This window comes from Hemitrygon akajei, chromosome 17 (assembly GCF_048418815.1).
Source record: "Hemitrygon akajei chromosome 17, sHemAka1.3, whole genome shotgun sequence".
Taxonomy (NCBI): Eukaryota; Metazoa; Chordata; class Chondrichthyes; order Myliobatiformes; family Dasyatidae; genus Hemitrygon; species Hemitrygon akajei.
In genome coordinates, this window is record NC_133140.1 from 85,023,433 (window position 1) to 85,043,074 (window position 19,642).

Consider the following 19,642-nt stretch of genomic DNA (forward strand, 5'->3'; position numbering starts at 1 on the left):
GAGGGAAATTGGGTTTCGTTACAGCTGCACCAACCAAGAATAGTGAAGAAATATAGCAATATAAAACCATAAATAATTAAATAATAATAAGTAAATTATTCCAAGTGGAAATAAGTCCAGGACCAGCCTATTGGCTCGGGGTGTCTGACACTCCAAGGGAGGAGTTGTAAAGTTTGATGGCCACAGGCAGGAATGACTTCCTATGACGCTCAGTGTTACATCTCGGTGGAATGAGTCTCTGGCTGAATGTACTCCTGTGCCTAACCAGTACATTATGGAGTGGATGGGAGTCATTGTCCAAGATGGCATGCAACTCTTTTCAGACACCACCGTCAGAGAGTCCAGTTCCACCCCCACAACATCACTGGCCTTACGAATGAGTTTGTTAATTCTGTTGGTGTCTGCTACCCTCAGCCTGCTGCCCCAGCACACAACAGCAAACATGATAGCACTGGCCACCACAGACTCGTAGAACATCCTCAGCATCGTCCGGCAGATGTTAAAGGACCTCAGTCTCCTCAGGAAATAAAGACGGCTCTGACCCTTCTTGTAGACAGCCTCAGTGTTCTTTGACCAGTCCAGTTTATTGTCCATTCGTATCCCCAGGTATTTGTAATCCTCCACCATGTCCACACTGACCCCTTGGATGGAAACAGGGGTCACCAGTGCCTTAGCTCTCCTCAGGTCCACCACCAGCTCCTTAGTCTTTTTCATATTCAGCTGCAGATGATTCTGCTCGCACCATGTAACAAAGTTTCCCACCGTAGCCCTGTACTCAGCCTCATCTCCCTTGCTGATGCATCCAACTATGGCAGAGTCATCAGAAAACTTCTGAAGATGGCAAGACTCTGTGCAGTAGTTGAAGTCCGAGGTGTAGATGGTGAAGAGAAAGGGAGACAGGACAGTCCCCTGTGGAGCCCCAGTGCTGCTGACCACTCTGTCTGACACACAGTGTTGCAAGCGCACGTACTGTGGTCTGCCAGTCAGGTAATCAATAATCCATGACACCAGGGAAGCATCCACCTGCATCACTGTCAGCTTCTCGCCCAGCAGAGCAGGGTGAGAATAAATAATCATATCAAAAATATGAGATGAAAACTCAGAAAAAGTTGAAAGTAACTTTATCAAGGTCCGTATATGTCACCATATACAACCCAAAGATTCATTGAAAATTAAAAAATAAATAAATAAGCAATTAATATCAAAAATATGAGATTGAGAGTCCTTGAAAATGAATTTATAAAGTGCAGGAACAGTTTGTTGCTGGGCTGAGTGAAGCTATCCCTGTTCCTGAACCTGGTGGTGTGGTCCTAAGGCTCCTGTGCCTCCTTCCTGTTGGGATTAGTGAGTAGAAAGGGTGGCCCAGATGGTGGGGTCCCTTGCAGATGGATGCTGCCTTCCTGTAACAGCAGTCCCTGTAAATATGCTCAATAGTGGGGAGGGTTTTACCCATGATGGCAGATAATTAAGTATTATTGGTCCTGAGCACTTCACCCACCCCACCACTGATCTCTTTTTTAAAATTATAGAATGTAGAACATTGCAGCACATTACAGGCCCTTCAGCCCACAATGTTGTACTGACTGTGTAACCTACTCTAGAAACTGTCTAGAATTTCCCTACCACATAGCCCTCTATTTTCCTCAGCTCCATGCACCTATCCAGGAGTCTCTTAAAAGACCCTATTGTATCCACCTCCACCACCGTCACTGGCAGTGCATTCCATGCACCCACCACTCTCTGTGAGAAAAACTTGCCCCTGACATCCCCTCTGTACCTACTTTCAAGCACCTTAAAACTATCCACCCTCGTGTTAGCTATTTCAGCCTTGGGAAAAAGCCTCTGACTATCAGCATGATCGATGCCCCTGATCATCTTACACACCTCTCATCCTCCCATCGCTCCAAGGAGAAAAGGCCAAGTTCACTCAACCTATTCTCATAAGGCATTCTCCCCAATCCAGGCAACATCCTTGTAAATCTCCTCTGCTCCGTTTCTATGGTTTCCACATCCTTTTCTCTTGTGAGATGACCAGAATTGAACACAGTACTCCAAGTGGGGTCTGACCAGGATCTTATATAACTGTAACATTACCTCATGGCTCTTGAACTCAATCCCATGGTTGACGAAGGCCAATGCACCTTATGCCTTCTTAACCACACAGTCAACCTGCGCAGCAACTTTGAGTGTCCTATGGACACAGACCCCAAAATTTCTCTGATCCTCCACACTGCCAAGAGTCTTAAAATTAATATTATATTCCATCTTCAAATTTGACCTACCAAAATGAACCACTCACACTTATCTGGGTTGAACTCCATTTGCCACTTCTCAGCCCAGTTTTGCATCCTATCAATGTCCCACTGTAACCTCTGACAGCCCTCCACACTATCCACAACGCCCCCAACCTTTGTGTCATTGACAAACTTACTAACCTACTATCTACTTCCTAATCGAGGTCATTTATAAAAATCACAAAGAGGAAGGGTTCCAGAACAGATCCCTGTAGAACACCACTGGTCACCAACCTCCATGCAGAATACGAACCATCTACAACCACACTTTTCCTTCTGGATCCTCAAAGCAAGATCCCCTTGGATCCCATGTTTCCTTACCTTCTGAAGGAGCCTTGCATGGGGAACTTTATCAAATGCCTTACTGAAATCCATATACACTACATCCACTGCTCTACCTTCATCAATGTGTTTTGTTACATCCTCAAATAATTCGGAGGATCTATTCTGGGACCCTTATTCTTCATAATTTTTATAAATGACCTGGATGAGGAAGTGGAGGGATGCGTTAGTAAGTATGCTGATGACACTAAGATTGGGGGGCGTTGTGGAAAGTGTGGAGGGCTGTCAGAGGTTACAGCGGGACATTGATAGGATGCAAAACTAGGCTGAGAAGCGGCAAATGGAGTTCAACACAGATAAGTGTGAAGTGGTTCATTTTGGTAGGTCAAATATGATGGCAGAATATAATATTAATAGTAAGACTCTTGGCAGCATGGAGGATCAGAGGGATCTTGTGGTCCGAGTCCATAGGACGTTCAAAGCAGCTGCACAGGTTGACTCTGTGGTTAAGAAGGCATACAGTGTATTGGATTTCACCAATTGTGGAATTGAATTTAGGAGCCAAGAGGTAATGTTGCAGCTATATAGGACCCTGGTCAGACCCCACTTGGAGTACTGTGCTCAGTTTTGGTCGCCTCACTACGGGAAGGATGTGGAAACCATAGAAAGGGTGCAGAGGAGATTTACAAGGATGTTGCCTGGAGTGGGGAGCATGCCTTATGAGAATAGGTTGAGTGAACTCGGCGTTTTCTCCTTGGAGCGACGGAGGATGAGAGGTGACCTGATAGAGGTGTATAAAATGATGAGAGGGATTGATTGTGTGGATAGTCAGAGGCTTTTTCCCAGGGCTGAAATGGCTGCCACAAGAGAACACAGGTTTAAGGTGCTGGGGAGTAGGTACAGAGGAGATGTCAGGGGTAAGTTTTTTTTATGCAGAGAGTGGTGAGTGCGTGGAATGGGTTGCCGGGAGCGGTGGTGGAGGCGAAAAAGATAGGGTCTTTTAAGAGACTTTTGGAGCTTAGAAAAATATAGGCCCATAGGTAACCCTAGTAATTTTTAAGGTAGGGACATATTCAGCACAATTTTGTTAGCCGAAGGGCCTGTATTGTGCTGTAGGTTTTCTATGTTTCTAAGTTAATTCAATCAGGCTCGTAAGGCGCGACCTACTTTGACAAACCCATGCTGACTATCCCTAATCAGATTATGTCTCTCCAAGTGTTCATAAATCCTGCCTCTCAGGATCTCCTCCAACAACTTGCCCACCACTGAAGTCAGACTCACTGGACTATAATTTCCTGGGCTATCTCTACTCCCTTTCTTGAACAAGGGAACAACATTTGCAACCATCCAATCCTCCGGCACACCCCCACCCCCTGTCCCTATCGCCAGAGGCTCAGTAATCTCCTCCCTCGCTTCCCACAGTAGCCTGGGGTATATCTCGTCCAGTTCTGGTAAAGGAGATGGAGCTGTGATCACTTCCTCCAAAATGTTCTCCCACCGAGAAATGTGGCACCTTCCCAGGTTCATTCCCAATACCAGATCAAGTACAGCCTCTCCTCTGGCTGGCTTATCTGCGGATTGCATCGGAAAGCCTTCCTGAACACACCTAATGACCTCCACCCCATCTAAACCCCCTTGCTCTAAGGAGATGTCAGTCAATATTAGGAAAGTTAAAACCACCCATCACAATAACCCTATTATTGCACCGTTCCAGAATCTGCCTCCTATCTGCTCCTTGATGACACTGTCACTTTTGGGGGGGGGGGTCTATGAAGACCCCCCCCAGTAGAGTTATTGCCCCATTCTTGTTTCTGACTTTCACCCACATTGACTCAGTAGACAAGCCCTCCATGACTTCCTCCATTTCTGTAGTTGTGACACTATCCCTGAATAATGCCACTCCTCCACCTCTTTTGCCTCCCTCCCTGTCCTACTTGAAACATCTAAAGCCTGGCACACTCAGCAGCCATTCCTGCCCCTGAGACATCCAAGTCTCTGTAATGGCCACAACATCATAGATCCAAGTGCTGATCCACGCTCTAAGCTCATCTGCCTTGTTTATGATACTCCTTGCATTAAAATAGACACATCTCAAACCATCAGGCTGACTGCATCTTTGCTCTATCATCTGCATATCCTTCCTCACAAACCCCTTACAAGCTGTCTTTACTTGTGTGCCAACTGCCCCATCCTCTGCCTCTTCACTTCGGTTCCCACCCACTTGCAAACCTAGTTCAAACCCTCCCCAATAGCCTCAGCAAACCTCTCCAACAGGATATTGGCCCCCTCGGATTCAAGTGCAACCCATCCTTTTTATACAGGTCACACCTGCCCAGAAGAGCTCCCAATGATCCAAAGATCAGAATCCCTGCTCCCTGCTCCAATCCCTCAGCCACGCATTTATCCTCCACCTCATTCTATTCCTATTCTCACTGTCACATGGCACAGGCAGTAATCCCGAGATTACTGCCTTCGAGGTCCTGCTTCTCAGCTTCATTCCTAATTCCCTGTATTCTGCTTTCAGGACCTCCTCCCTTTTTCTACCTATGTCGTTGGTACCAATATGTACCACGACCTCTGGCTACTCACCCTCCCTTTTCAGGATATTGTGGACACACTCAGAAACATTACAAACCCTGGCACCTGGGAGGCAAACTACCATCTGTGTTTCTTTTTTTACGCCTACAGAATCATCTATCTGTCCCCTAACTATAGAGTCCCCTATCACTGCTGCCTTCCTCTTCCTTTCCCTACCCTTCTGAGCCAGAGGCACGGCCACTGTTGCTTCCCCCAGGTAGGTTGTCCCCCCCCAACGGTACTCAAAATGGAGTTAATGGGAATGGCCACAGGGGTGGTCTTCAGTACCCTTCCCTCTACTGACAGTCACCTACTTATCTGTCCCCTGTAGCTCCTGTCTATCACTTTCTCAACAAGCTGAAGGTCATCGAGCTGCATCTCCAGTTCCCTAACTCGGTCTCTAAGGAGCTGCATCTCGATGCACCTGGCACAGATGTGGCCATCGGGGAGGCTGGGAGTCTCCTGGACATCCCACATCTGACACCCAGAACAGAACACTGGCCTCACAGTCATACCCCCTATTCTTAGGTTAAAGGAAAAAAGAAATATGAAAGTAACTTACCTCCTTACCTCGCCTCAGCCCATCCTCGCTTTGATGGCGTTGTTACAGACGAAATGAAGATCGATGGGGGGATAGGTTGGTTTGAGGAAGTAGAGAGGCTACAGAAGGAATTAGACAGATTAGGAGAATGGGCAAAGAGGCGGCAGATGGGACATGCACTTTGGTAGAAGAAATCAAAGGGAGATAAAATACAAAAAAACTGAGGTGCAGAGGGACCTGGGAGTCCTTGTGCAGGATTCCCTAACGGTTAATTTGCAGGTTGAGTCTGTGGTGAGGAGGGAAAATACAACGTTAGCATTCACTTCAAGAGGACTAGAATATAAAAGCAAAGGGGTAATGTTTATAAAGCACTGGTGAGCCTCACCTGGAGTATTGTCAGTAGTTTTCAGCTCCTTATCTGAGAAAGGATGTGTTAAAACTGGAGAGGGTTCAAAAGAGGTTCATGAAAATGATTCCAGGATTGAAGGGCTTGTCATATGAAGAGTGTTTGAAGGCTCCAGGGCCTGTATTTACTGGAATTCAGAAGAATAAGGGGTGACCTCATTGAAACCTGTCGAAAGGTGAAAGGCCCGAATACAGTGAATGTGCAGAGTATGTTTCCTATAGTGGGAGAGTCTAAGACCAGAGGACACAGCCTCAGAATAGAGAGGCATCCTTTTAGAATGGAGATTAGGAGGAATTTCTTTAGCTAGAGAGTGGTGAATTGGTGAAAGGGAAACGGGGAGAAGGCAGGAGATTGGGGCTGAGAGGAAAATTAGATCAGCCATGATGAAATGTCGGAGCAGACTCGATGGGCCAAATAGCCTAATTCTGATCCTATATCTTATGGTTTTATAGCTGTGTTCTGTTATATTCCTTAAAACTTTATCGGGCTCTTCCTTCCACGCATCAGAAATATTTATCAGGGGTGCTACTAACACAGGGCCCTTGGCATTGTCAATGATGGCTCCCATCCATCCAACAAACCCCTTGACCCACCCACCGGCCCCCATCAGGCAGGAGGTACCAGAGCATCAGGACCAAAACGGTTAGGATGGGAAACAGCTTCCTCCCCCAGGCTGTGAGACAACTGACATAACACACAGAATGATGGAGGTGATGCTCTGTTCTGAGACCAGGTCTCATCATGTACGAAGCACCAGTAGTATTGTACTGTTTACTTTTTAACTTGTGTCAGTAAATCCAGCTTTTATTTGTTAATTTATATGTGGTAATACTACATTATGCGTTGTGTGTGAGTCATATGTACTGTGTCGTGCACCTTGGTCCAGAGGAATGCTGTTTTGTTTGGCAGTATAAGTGGCGGTATAAACAAAACTGAACTTCAGCTTGAACTTGACTGTTGCCACTTATGTGGTAACCCACCACAATAACAGAGGGGGTTCCTCACCCACCCTGGCCCCTCCCGCTCCAGTAGCAGAACCCTACACCGTGGTCCTCTCCCACCAAATCTTAGCGGTGGCTTTGGTCTGAAAAGCCGCAGATTGCGTGTTGCTCCAGGTTCCTGTATCTGCCATCTCTCCATGTTACATAAATACAAGAGACCATAAGGCCACAAGGAAGACTATCTGGCTTGCAGAGGGATCTGGAGCAGCTAGAAAAAATGGGCTGAAAGATGACAGATGGAATTTAATGCGGACAAATGCGAGGTTTTGTACATCCGTAGGACCAACCAGGGTAGGTCTTCCACAGTGAATGGTAGGGCACTGAGGAGTGTGGTAGAACAAAGGGATCTGGGAATACAGGTCCATAATTCATTGAAGGTGGTGTCACAGGTAGATAGGGTCGTGAAGAAAGCTTTTGGCACATTGGCCTTATAAGTCAATGTATTGAGTACAGGAGATGGGATGTCATGTTGAAGTTGTATAAGACATAGGTGAGGCCTAATTTGGAGTATTGTGTGCAGTTTTGGTCACCTACCAACAGGAACAATGAAAACTTACGAGGATGTTGCTGGGTCTGGAGGATCTGAGTCATAAGCAAAAACTGAATAGGTTAGGACTTTATTCCTTGGACTGTAGAAGATTGAGAAGAGAGTTGATAGAGGTATACAAAATTATGAGGGGTATACAGTAAATAGGGTAAATGTAAGCAGGTTTTGCTCCACTGAGGTTGGGTGGGACTACAACTAGAGGTCGTGGGTTAAGGGTGAAAGTTTAAGGGGAACATGAACTTGTTCACTCAGAGATTTGGTGGAGTGTGGAACGAGTGGTGCATGAGGGCTCGATTTCAATGTTTAAGAGAAGCTTGGATAGGTACGTGGACAGTTGGAGTACGGAGGGCTATGGTCCCAGGATGGGAGTAAGCAGCTTGAATGGCTTGGCTGAGTCTGAAGGGCCTGTTTCTGTACCGTACGTTTCTATAAGACATTGGATTGGAATTAGGCCTTTTGACCCATTGAATCTGCTCCAACGGCCAATCCATTTCCCTCTCAGCCCCAATCTCCTGCTTCTCCCCTGACTAATCAAGAATCTGCAGATGCTGGAAATCCAGAGCAACACACACACGATGTTGGAGGAACTCAGGAGGTCAGGCAGCATCTATGGAGAGGAATATGCAGTCAGCGTTTCAGGTCGAGACCCTTCATTAGGACTGGAAAGGATGAGAAGGTGAGGGAAGGGGTAAGAGGGTAAACAAAAGGTGACAGATGAAGCCAGGGGGTGGGGGAAGAGGGGAGGATGAAGGAGGAAGCTGCAAGGTGATAGGTGGAAAAGGAAAAGGGCTGGAGAAGGAGGATTCTGATAGTAGTGGAACAGGGGAGTAAGGGAAGGAGGAGGGGCACCCAGGGGAGGTGATAGGTAGGTGAGGAAAAGAGGTAAGAGGCTATAATGGGGAATGAACTTACTGGAAGGAGCAATCGATGTTCATGCCACCAGGTTGGAGGGTGAGGTGTTTCTCCTCCAACCCGGCAGTGACCTGATGGTGGGCAGACACGGAGACCAGTGACCGACGTGTGGAATGGGAATTGAAACGGTTAGCCATCGGGAAATTCCGCTCCATTTACACTGTGGAATCTTACTTTGTACAAACTAGATGATCTGCTCTTCGGATGGCGAAGAGCCTCTTAAGAGCTCAGAATCCCGCCGAGGGACTTTCCACAGGCGCCCCAAACGCCGGGTTCGGTTTCATTCAGAGAATCGAAAGTGGATATAGCGGCTGGGCGGACCATCAGCTGAGAAGAAAGTTAGTTCTATTCTTTAAACATTTTAAATGAATTACTTCGGGCAAATTGAAAACCGGTAAGATGTGGCGTGGCGTGGCGTGGCGTGGCGGGGTGGGGGGGGAGAACGAATGGACGGGTGGAAGGAGGGGGTTGGTAGGGATTAAAAAGGAGGAGGGGCGGCCAGAGGGGGGAGGGAGTCGAGTCGACTCTACCGTCTGAGATCCGCCCTGTGTCCCCGCCCCAGTGTTCAGTCAGTCCGCGCCGGCTCCGAGTCTGGACCACGTTCCCTGTGTTGCTGCCGACGTGATCCGGAGCAGGAGGGTAGGTTATCTTGGCCGGAGGGAGGAATTTGTCCGACTCTGCTCCAGGAAGGAGGGTAAATCCCCAGCCCTACGTCCTATATAGGGAGGAGCGGCGCTTGTTACTGAGGGAAAGCCCGGGACTTGAAGAGGGAGAAACCGGTTCTTTTGTTCGCCATGTGCGGAGTTTAACTGACCGGCTGTAGACTCGCTCCCAGACCGGGACTGCGATTCCCTCCTCTTTCCTCTCCCATGGAATTTGACCTCCCCCCAACTTTCCCAATTACACTGGCACCCAGCACCGTCCCACTCTACATTTTGTCCTCCCTTCCTGGGGCCGTGTCCTCCCTTTCGTTCTAGGTACCCCTCCCTCGGGCTGAACCCCTTCCCCCACCACTCATCGGTCGGCGTCTCCCTTCGAACCTGGAGCCCGGGGAATGTTGAGCCGTCCGGCGCTGGGAAATCGTTCTGGGACATCCCGCGACTCACCACCGCCTTTGTTCCGTCTTCTCCCCACCCCACCGTGAGGAGACCCCCCTCCCCGGGCTGGAAGAGCGCAAGGACCCAGAATCGAGGGTTCACTCCCGGTGGGAGACCTCACCCCCCCCACCCTCCGTCTGACGGACACCGAACCTGAGGGTGGGGATAGGGTGCTGGTCAGCGAAGCTGTTCCCCCTTCCTCCCCTGGGCGTGAATGTGGGATCGGACCGGGGTGTACGGATGGTTTCCCGTCGCTGCCCGGGAGATTCCCAATTACTAGAATATTCCTCCCCGCCCCGGGCTGAAGCGGGTCGCCAATTCCGTGTGTGTGTGTTGGGGGGGGGGGGGGGGCTGGAATTTGGGAGGGGTCACCCTGAGCTCTTGCTACCCCGCCAATGTCTTTAGGGACAAAGTGCTAACTCCGTGTCACGGCTAACACGGGGATGCCCTCGGAGTCGGTCTGTTCCCCGCGGGGCGGGTCGCCCTCCCGGTCTGGGACTGAATGACGGTCCGGTGGAATCGGTTGGTTTGTCAGTGATTTCGTCGCCCCTGGCCGCTCCGAAGCCCCCACCACCCAATGTCCCGTTACTCTGCAGGCCTGGGGTAGTGGGGCAGGTGGCGCCCGTCGGCCACCTCCAGGCAGTTGCGCTTGGTATTAGACAATGTCTGTTCGCGCCGGAGCCGTTCGAAGCCTGGTTTGGGCTATTGTGGTGGAACCTGTCTGGGTTCCTCTGCCCGTGGTCAGTTGGTGTCTTGTCAATGAATTGGAGTCGACTAGGCATGTGATAAGGTCCGAAGAAATCTCGGGGAGTATCTGATGCAGGTGGGACCTGTACGGAGGGTTGGAACAGGTTTGACACGACGCAGAGGGTGGAGCGTGGAGCAACACAATCTGCTGGAGAAACTCAGCGGGTGGAACAGCATCTGCAAGGGGCGGTTTCGGGTCTTACTCCCCCCCCCCCCCCCCCTTACTCCTGCTTTCTTCCCACTTAAGTTCCGTCCCGATATTTTGGGTTTCAGAATCTGGTTTAATAACTTGACATTTGTTGTGAATTTTTTTGTAGCAACAGAACTGTACAAAAAATACATTGATTAAAATGAGATGTATATAAATCTGATTAGTGCAAAAATAATGAGGTAGTGTTCATGGGTTCACTGTCCATTCAGGAATTTGATGGTAGAGGGGAAGAAGCTGTTCCTGAATCACTGTGTGTGTGTGTGTGTGTCTTCAGGCTCCTGTACCTCTTTCCTGATGGTAGCAATGAGAAGAGGGCCTGTCCTGGGGGGTTTTGGGGTGCTTAAAGATGGATGCTCCTTCTTGAGGCATTGCCTTTTGAAGATGTCTGAGGAGGCCAGTGCCTATGATGGAGCTGACTGTGATCACAGCTCACTACAGCTTTAACTGATCCTGTGCAGTGGCACCTCCATCCCAGGCGGTGATGCGGCCGGTTAGAAAGCTCTCCATGGTACATCGGCAGACTTGCACATCAAACGTCCCCATGGATCAGGGGGACTGATCTGTGGTACTGGTCATTAACATTAAAAGAGTTAGGAACCCCTACCAAAGATGCTGACTGACCTTCTGAGTTCATCTAGTGGTTTCTTTTTAAACAACTTGCATTGGGAGAGTCTTCCTGTAAATGTAAGATTGTCCATGGGCTTAGCTTTGCACGAACGAGTCTGTAGATGCAATTAAATGTTTGATTATCAGAAAGCGCTGCTCAGATCAGCAAACATTAAATTCAGTCTTCCCACTCTGATGCCAGCGTGGTCTCAATGAGGGATAAACATGGTACTCTGCAGATCCAGGGCAACACACACATAATATGCTGGAGGAACTCCGCAGGTCATACTGGAGGGAAATAGTATCCAACAGGATCACATGCTTGAGCCCCCATCAGTGCTCACCATCTTCTCCATTGGCATTCATCTGCAAGCTTCCAATGGTGGTCGTCCGTCATGTCTGACAGTGACAGGAAACCTGTGGGGGTGGAATTTCGAAAGTGGAAAAGCTGTTGCACTGGGGCAGTTCCACTCTCGACTTCGAAAGGTGGGTCCAGTGCTAAGAGTAGTCATCGTGTTCGAGGTCTTCCTTGGTGGCAATAGTCGACCATCACTTCTGTGTCTTGTCATGTCTTTGGCTCTCCAGGGAGCATTGCAGAACTGCTTTCCTGGCCATTGGATCGCATGTCAGATCTTATCTGCCTCGTCCATTGGAGCTTACTTTGCATGCTAGGACAGGCATGTCCCTGTCTCACTGGGCTCCGAGGCCCATTCGCTGTCCTCACCTGCTTTAGTCTGCCTGTCAAAGTGGTATAGTACGGTGTGGCCACTGCTGTCTCACTGGGCTCCGAGGCCCATTCGCTGACCTCATCTGCTTTAGCCTGCCTGTCAAAGTGGTATAGTACGGTGTGGCCACTGCCGTGCAACAGTTACTTAGATCCACAGGTGAGAACTGAGTGTGTAGTGGGGCCAAAGGGTGAGTGGGTGATTGGACATTGCAAGCCCCTTCACCAGAGGCACTACCCTTTTCTGAACACTCCCCACACCTCAAAGCTTGCAATATCGAATCTTAAACAGTCCAAAAATCACCACAGTGCTGAATGGAATCTATGCACCTACCCTCCAAGTTGGAATGATGTCATCTTTTTATCATGTAACTTCCTTGCCTGGAATTGGGTTTAAACTGTGGCAGTTGAAGTGTTGAGTAAAGTTAGTCAGCAGGGAGGACAAAGCAAGGGTTTTTAAAAACTGTTAGATTAGGGAATGTTGATGTTCAAAGTGATCTGATGACCTTGTACAAACATGCAGGGTGTAACAACATAGGTAACCAAATGGAATGTTGACCTTCACTTCCAATGTGTAGCATTGTATGACAGGACAATGTCTTGCCACAATTATACAGGGTCTTGGTGGGACAGCCAGGAATGATCTGCTATGGTCTTGACAAAAGGACGTACTACTGGGAAGTACTGGAACAAAGGTTCACCTGACTCTTTGGGTGATAATGTCAATCCTAAAGTTAGATTGGGCTGACTTGGCCTCCATTCCTTGAGTTTAGAGTGGCTGGATACTGGAAAATGTTTGTCCTGGCTGAGATAATATCCCATGCACTGTCAGTCTACAGGCCATGCCACTCGGGTACCTGGACAATTGCTTTGTATGTTTTTTAGCTATTGTAACTATATGTGCAGTGTACACTTGGTCCTGGAGGAATGCTGTATTTATGTGTAACAAGAATTTAAAGAAGTCTGTAATGAAGGGTCAGGGTCTGCACTGGTATCAAGAGCAAGACTATTGAGATTCTAAGTGAAGAAATTTGATTGGTGAGCCTGTGGGATTCATTGCCACAGAATGTGAAAGTCAAGTTCAATGTTTGAGAGCCTTCTTCAGACAGGACCTCACTATATGGGGAGAGCAGGACTGTTGCTGTCAAAGTCAAAAGTAAATTTATTAATGTATGTTACCATATGCAACTTTGAGATTTTTGTGCAGACCTTTACAGGAAAGTAAAGAAATGGAATTTATGAAAAACAGCCAATGTGCTAAAAGCAAATTGTGCAAATAGGGGGAAAAAAAGTACAGGGGACATGAGTTGTAGAGTCCTTGAAAATGAATCTATAGGTTAAGACCGGGAAGACTATGGGGCACATTCCATGTGATCAAAGTAATGTACCACAATGAAATTGAATATTCTGACTTGGGTGCAGTGTTGATGCAGTCTGTGATATTCAAGTTTAATTGCTACATTAGAATTTGCATTGCTTTGGTTAATTGTATCTTGAGGTAAAGGGCAGGGTCTGAGCAAGCTAGTATAAATCGAAACAACACACACACAATCCTGGTGGAACAGGCAGCATCTATAGGGAGAAGCGCTGTCGACGTTTCGGGCCGAGACCCTCTGTCAGGACACACTCGTGTTTGCTCTAGTATAAATTGAACTAGCTTGCTTGATTGAGAACATTGTTATTAGTGTTAACCTAGTCTCGTGTTGACGTGTAGCCAAGTGGTTAAGGCCTTGGTCTAGTGATCTGAAGGTCGCTAGTTCAAGCCTTGGCTGAGGCAATGTACTGTGTCCTTGAGCAAGGCACTTAACCACACACTGCTCTGTGACGACACCGGTGCCAAGCTGTATGGGTCCTAATGCCCTTCCCTTGGACAACATCAGTGGCGTGGGGAGGGGAGACTTGCAGCATGGGTAACTGCCGGTCTCCCATACAACCCTGGCCAGGCCTGCGCCCTGGAAACCACCTGAGGCATAAATCTATGGTCTTTTGAGACTAACGGATGCCTATAAAGTCTTTCTCAGAGTCTGATTTGTGTTAATGTTGGATAGGAACTATTGTAGGTGGTTTTGGGAGAGTGAGTAACCAGGATTCCTAATCTGGGAATTTAAGATTTGAAGAAAACTGTAGTTGTACTGTTCACTAATCTTATTTTTGTCTTGGATTGTATCCATTTGGAAAATTGGCGAATCCCTGCCTTTTATCAAGGTCATGTCAGCAGCTCCTATTGTATTGAAGATTATTTAATGTGGATATTGATTTCTGTGAAACCCTAATCCGTTTTTCGAAGAGGGGCAGTTATTAGTGAATTAATGGAAGTCTTATCCTTAAGTGCTGCTGTGTTGGGTGCACACGTGACATACAGCTTTTTCTTCATTTGTCATGATTCTTGACTACCGGTGAGCTGGAGTTTCAGGTTAATTGCTCTTCCCCCTTGGGAAAGGGGTAGCTAGCTGCTTTGCAGACTGAATCTCTACTTGGATATAATTTTACAAGCCATCCACTTTGGGTTTTTTTCTAATCACTCCCCCATGAAGTTTCCAGCAAGCATAATTGCTACACTTAAATGCATACTTCATTAACTCTTAATTGTTTAATTACCCAATTCAAGCTGATGGAATAATATCAGATCTAAGATTCTCAACAATCCTGTTTAAAATTAACTTCCAGTGTAGAGTATTCACTTGGCAAACTTCTCTGATCTGCTATTGCTCTTGAATGAAATAAGCTTGTGGTCAAGGCTTCTGAATAGATATTGAGACCTGAGGGTTTGATTCTATAGAATTTAAGGTAGAAAATTAAATTGCCTAGTCATGTGTAATAGAAATACTGTTGTAACTTGTGACTAGTTAGAAACAGAATTCTACTGCTTGATATAGTAGAGCATATTTGTCAGAACTGTAGAGGATATTATAGAAGTTGAGATGACATGGATTATTGTGCAGTTCTGGTTGCCTATATATACAAATGTTATTAAGCTGGAAAAGTGCTTAATCGTTGAGTTCCTCCAGCATTTTCTATGCATTGCTCTGGATTCCCAGCTAGTGTCTGCAGAAACTTGTTTATGATATAATACTCCACTCTGAAGTCTCTGAGGGATGCCTACCTGGAAGAAGTTTTAAATCTTTTCCAGAGTTCAGTGAGACCCACACTCTCTAACCCCCACCCCTACGTGATCTCTGCTGCCCTGCAAATCTTTGCTTCAGTAATCACCTTCCAGCTATCCCCCTTTCCCTCCCCCCCCCCCCCCCCCACCACCTTTTACCCTGGTGTTTTTCCCCTTCCAGTCCTGATGAAGGGTCTTAATCTGAAACATTGACTGTTTCCATAGATGTTGCCTGCCCTGCTCAGTCCCTCCAGTATTTCGTGTTTCTCAGGATATAAATGGGCCGGTGGGGGATGGAGATACATAGGCTGGGGCTCTCTCCTTGGACTGTAGGAGGTTGTATAAAAATGAGGGGCATAGATAAAGTGGTTGATCTTTATATTACCCAGACTCTAAAACTAAGGATATACATTTCAAAGAGACCTGATGAGAGCTTTTCCACACGGGAATGGTGGGTATGTGGAACAAGCTATATGGAAATTGTAGAAGCAAGTATAGTTAAAAAGGAATTTGAACAGTTTCATGGATGGGTAAAGATTTGAAGGGATATAGGCAAGTATATAGCTTGAGTAGACAACTTGGGCTGAATGTCCTGTTTCATGGTGTTGACACTTGGCGGAAGTGTAGCTGAATGGGTCAAAGAGACCGTAGGTGCTGGGCTATTGGGGGGTGGGGGTGGGGAGGGAAGCATTAGAATACTTGGTCAGACTTTTGTATGTGAAAGTGAGGATGTTCATCCTAAATGTAAAACGGGGTAATGGGGGTTTCTGAATGACTACTGAGGCCAGAATGTGGCTCATTCTGTTGTAAAGTATGCCAGAAAAGGGATCAGTTTTCAACCCTACCACCCTTGGGTCAGGTGGGAGAAATGCTCCAGTTTTGTTTAAACTGCCAGAATTGGAATTGTGGTTAACTTTAGAACTAATTAGTTTCCAAATGTTAGCGGTATAATCTCTTGTTTGCCCTGAGTGAAAATTGTATGCAGTGTTTTATTTGTTTAAACTTGCCACTCATTCATTACCACTTAGCTTAATCTCCGTCTTTCCATTTGCAGCTAACAGCATGGGTGGGAGGCTCGGCAGAAAGCGGAGAGGCTACAACGTGAGTGAGCCAGCGGAAAGTAGAACGGCCGCAGAGTCCACTGACAACCCTGAGGTGAAGCAAGTTGAGCCCAAGAACAAAGCTGTTTCAAAAGACCAAGTCAAGACAACTGGTGAGCCTCCTGAACAGACAGCAAGTGAGGCTCCCAAACAGGCAGATGAAGGAGCTGGAGAGAAACAAGCAGCTTTGATAACTACAGATGTGGAAGCGGCAGAAATAAGTGAAGTAGCAGTAGTGAGTACCTCTGAGCTTCCTCATGGCTCTGAAGTGCAAGGCGAAGTAAACTCTTCTGGTTTGGTCGAAGCAGAAAAGCAATTGCCTGATCAGACAGCCCATTATCCTTTACCAGCGGCTGGTGAGCCAACCAATGCTACTGTAGAGACTGACTTGACTGCTGAAGTTTCAGAAAATGGCTCCAATGTGGAAACTCTGAAACCAGATTTGGAGCTGGGAACAAGTGTGACTGAAGACATTTCAACTGAGAAATCTAATTTGGGTGATCAAGCTGTGACAAGTCTGGATGAACAACTAGAAGAAAGCTGTGGAAACCTAGATGTTGAAGCAGATCTTGGTAAAGTTCTTAAAGGAGTTTCTGAAGATGCATCGTATACTGCAGTGTCTTCGTCTGTCAATCACGAGGCACCTTCACAAGAAACAGAAATGTCTGTCCAGGAGACACAGCTTGAGTCTCCGGTTAAATGTGACTCTTCTAAGGAAGACGAAGAACCAAAATTGACAGCAATAACTGAAGAAACTCCTATTGATGTTGTGTTGAAGAATGAAGTGGCCATGTTTGCTGTTATGGAGAAAGATGTGATTGAACCCAATACTGGAGAAGAGATTCAGGGAGCAGATAATGAACCTCTTCATTCTACCACCCAAGCAACAACTGATTTTGGACAGCCACCTGACTGTGCACAGGATAACTCTACTTCTGGAGGTAGTTGTGTTGCTGAAATTGAAGATCACGGCCTCTCATTAAAAGAATCTGAAAGTCCGTCTGTAGACTTGTCGCAAGTGCACTCCGGCAGTGTGACAGATGCAGGCCAAGCAGATCCAGTGACGGCAGAATCTGCCCCAGAGGATAACTGTCCAAGCACAGAAAATGTGACTGAAACCAGCCATGAACAGACTGTGGAGGTGATCGGCTGCCAAGATAGCATGAAAACTCAAAGTGTGATAGATGCAGGCCAACCAGATCCAGTGACTACAAAATCTGCCCCAGAGGATAATAGTACAAACATGGAAAATGTGACTGAAACTAGCTGTGAACAGTCTGTGGAACCGATTGGCTGCCAGGATAGCGTGGAAGAAATATCTCTGCTAAAGACTAGTTCCGAACTAATACCAGATATTAAACTCACTGTCTGTGGTGAAGGCTTACAAGAGGAAGAATTGAAGGATGATACACAGCCAGTACCTGTGGATGAAACAGTTGAAAACATTGATCAGGATGCCAATATTGATCCACAAGCACCAAATGATGTGCAGGATGAGAATCAATCAGCGTTGGACTCAACTGAAATAACCCTAGAAATGCACAACCCTTCAGATCAAAAAATAGAGAAACTGGAAACTTCAGGAGATCCGACACCTGAATCTCAAAGTTCAGCTCTTGTCGAAGAGGTTTCAGTAGAAGTGAACACTGAAGAAATTAATTCCACAGAGAACTGTACGGATGGAAAACTAACCGAATCCATCACCAGCAAAGTTGAAGATGATCATCCAGAGACTCCTGTGCCAAATGGGACCACCTCAGATGGAGAATTGAAAAACCAGAACCAAGTGGAAGTTACTGGACAAAATATCACTGCAGAAGTTGAAGAAAATGTCCATGTTAGTGGATTGGAGCCGATAGCAAGTAAAACCACTGAACAAATGATTGAAAATCTTTCTCAGGAATCCTGTCTTGCACTGAATAATGAAACTCTCAATTCGGGGTCACTAGATGTGAATGTTGAATGAGATGTGTTGGAAGCAGAGGCTCATTAAGATGAGGTTGAGAACCCAGAGTAAATTAAGCAGAAGGTGGAAGGTTGGCTGGAATTTGGACTTGTTCAAACCAGCTCGTGCCGAGTTTGATTTGAGAAGGAATCTCCAAGCTTTTGCTGCAAGCAGAATAGTGACTCGGCTTGAAGTTTTTGAAAATCTTGACTAGTTCCACAGTCCTCTGCTTAAGTATGTTCACTTGAAGAATGCACCAAAAAAACACTGGAAGATTAAAATTGAGACTCTGCCTTATACCATAGCTTTCAGTATGCAAGATGTTGGGTCTTAGTAGTACACCTTTAAAAAAGCATGTTAATCTAAAAGGGTTGTTCAGAAGACTTGAACTCTTGATAATTTAAGTCTAAATTTAGTCTTCAATTTGCATAATATGCTTTGAGGTCAATTATTAATTGGATAATGAGGGTTTTTAAAATTTAATAAAGTGTCATATTATCCTGGTTTTGGTTTAGTGCTTTTTTTTTGAATGAAGCTTGGCTACGAGGAACTAGCTATCTCAACCAAAGACGTTGCTTGTCCTGATGCAAGTGATCACTGAGATCTGTTAATTTACTGCAATGAGATTCCTACAATTGGAATGGGATTTTTAATGGGGGGGAGGGGTTTGTTCCTTATCAGATTTGCCAGTGAAAATAAGAATGGGCCTCAATCAGATAATGGATTGACCGACCTGAGTTCCCACTTTGTCTGGGATACCAGTTGGCAGCTTGCATTGATTGGTGAAGTCATTTTGGACAAATTAAATTTCAAGTGCAGACCAGATGACTTGTCAGCTCTTCAAGGTTTTACAGCTGGGATTTTGAATATATTGTAAATTGCAAGTACCAAATGTGAAGATCCCTTTCCCAAACTCCAGCTCCTTCTGGCATGTGTTTGGAAAGGAGTAAAGTGATGAAAAATTTCAACTGATCACATTTTAAACAGCTGCAGGATCTTATGCTGAAAAAGAAAGCTGGATACTGTAAAGTATTGACTTTAGATTAAGTACCAATGAGCACTGATCCGAAGAATATCTGGGGAATTGGATACAGGAGATGGTAGATGAATCTACACTATTTGTCATTACGGGATACAGGAAGCTGTGAATTGGGAGGGAATGGCTTCAATGGGGTGAGGCAAATTGAAATTAATTGGAGCAAATTGTTGTGACAAATCTGAATCTAAACGATAAAAGATGCCAAATGTCTGGTATTGGGGAGAATAACGGATGTAACTTAGTGAAAAATTGGCTTGTCACCTGACATAAGGAAAACGTTGGAGATAGTAGCAGGATAAGTAGAGTAACTTGAGGTAGACTGAAGTTGACAAGATTTTGTGGAAACCAATTTTTCCAGCTCAGATGGTTCTTTAATATGTAAAATAGTATAGGTTTTGAGGTACTATTTGACAGTAGAAATTGCAGAAAATCAAAGCTCGTGGTGGGGAAGACAACTGGCTTGGATAGAAAACTTTGGGTAACAGACAAAAGGACATTTTCTCAAACAAG

At 46.2% G+C, this 19,642-nt stretch overlaps 1 protein-coding gene across 2 annotated transcripts; it reads left to right on the forward strand.

Annotated features, from left to right (window-relative positions):
• Positions 1 to 9,119: 9,119 nt before the first annotated feature.
• Positions 9,120 to 18,597, forward strand: LOC140740864 (uncharacterized). Of its 2 annotated transcripts, none has more exons than XM_073070437.1 (2): positions 9,120 to 9,199; positions 16,103 to 18,597. In XM_073070437.1, exon 2 carries the CDS (start codon positions 16,111 to 16,113, stop codon positions 18,112 to 18,114), a length of 2,004 nt encoding a protein of 667 aa, XP_072926538.1. In that variant the 5' UTR covers positions 9,120 to 9,199; positions 16,103 to 16,110; the 3' UTR covers positions 18,115 to 18,597. The 2 variants fall into 2 exon arrangements, with proteins under 2 accessions (XP_072926538.1, XP_072926539.1); XM_073070438.1 differs by lacking the exon at positions 9,120 to 9,199 and adding an exon at positions 9,237 to 9,254.
• Positions 18,598 to 19,642: the final 1,045 nt, after the last annotated feature.

What these genes read in the sequence shown, in the direction of transcription:
- LOC140740864 (XM_073070437.1), top strand. Translation starts at nt 16,111, where the DNA reads ATGGGTGGGAGGCTCGGCAGAAAGCGGAGAGGCTACAACGTGAGTGAG.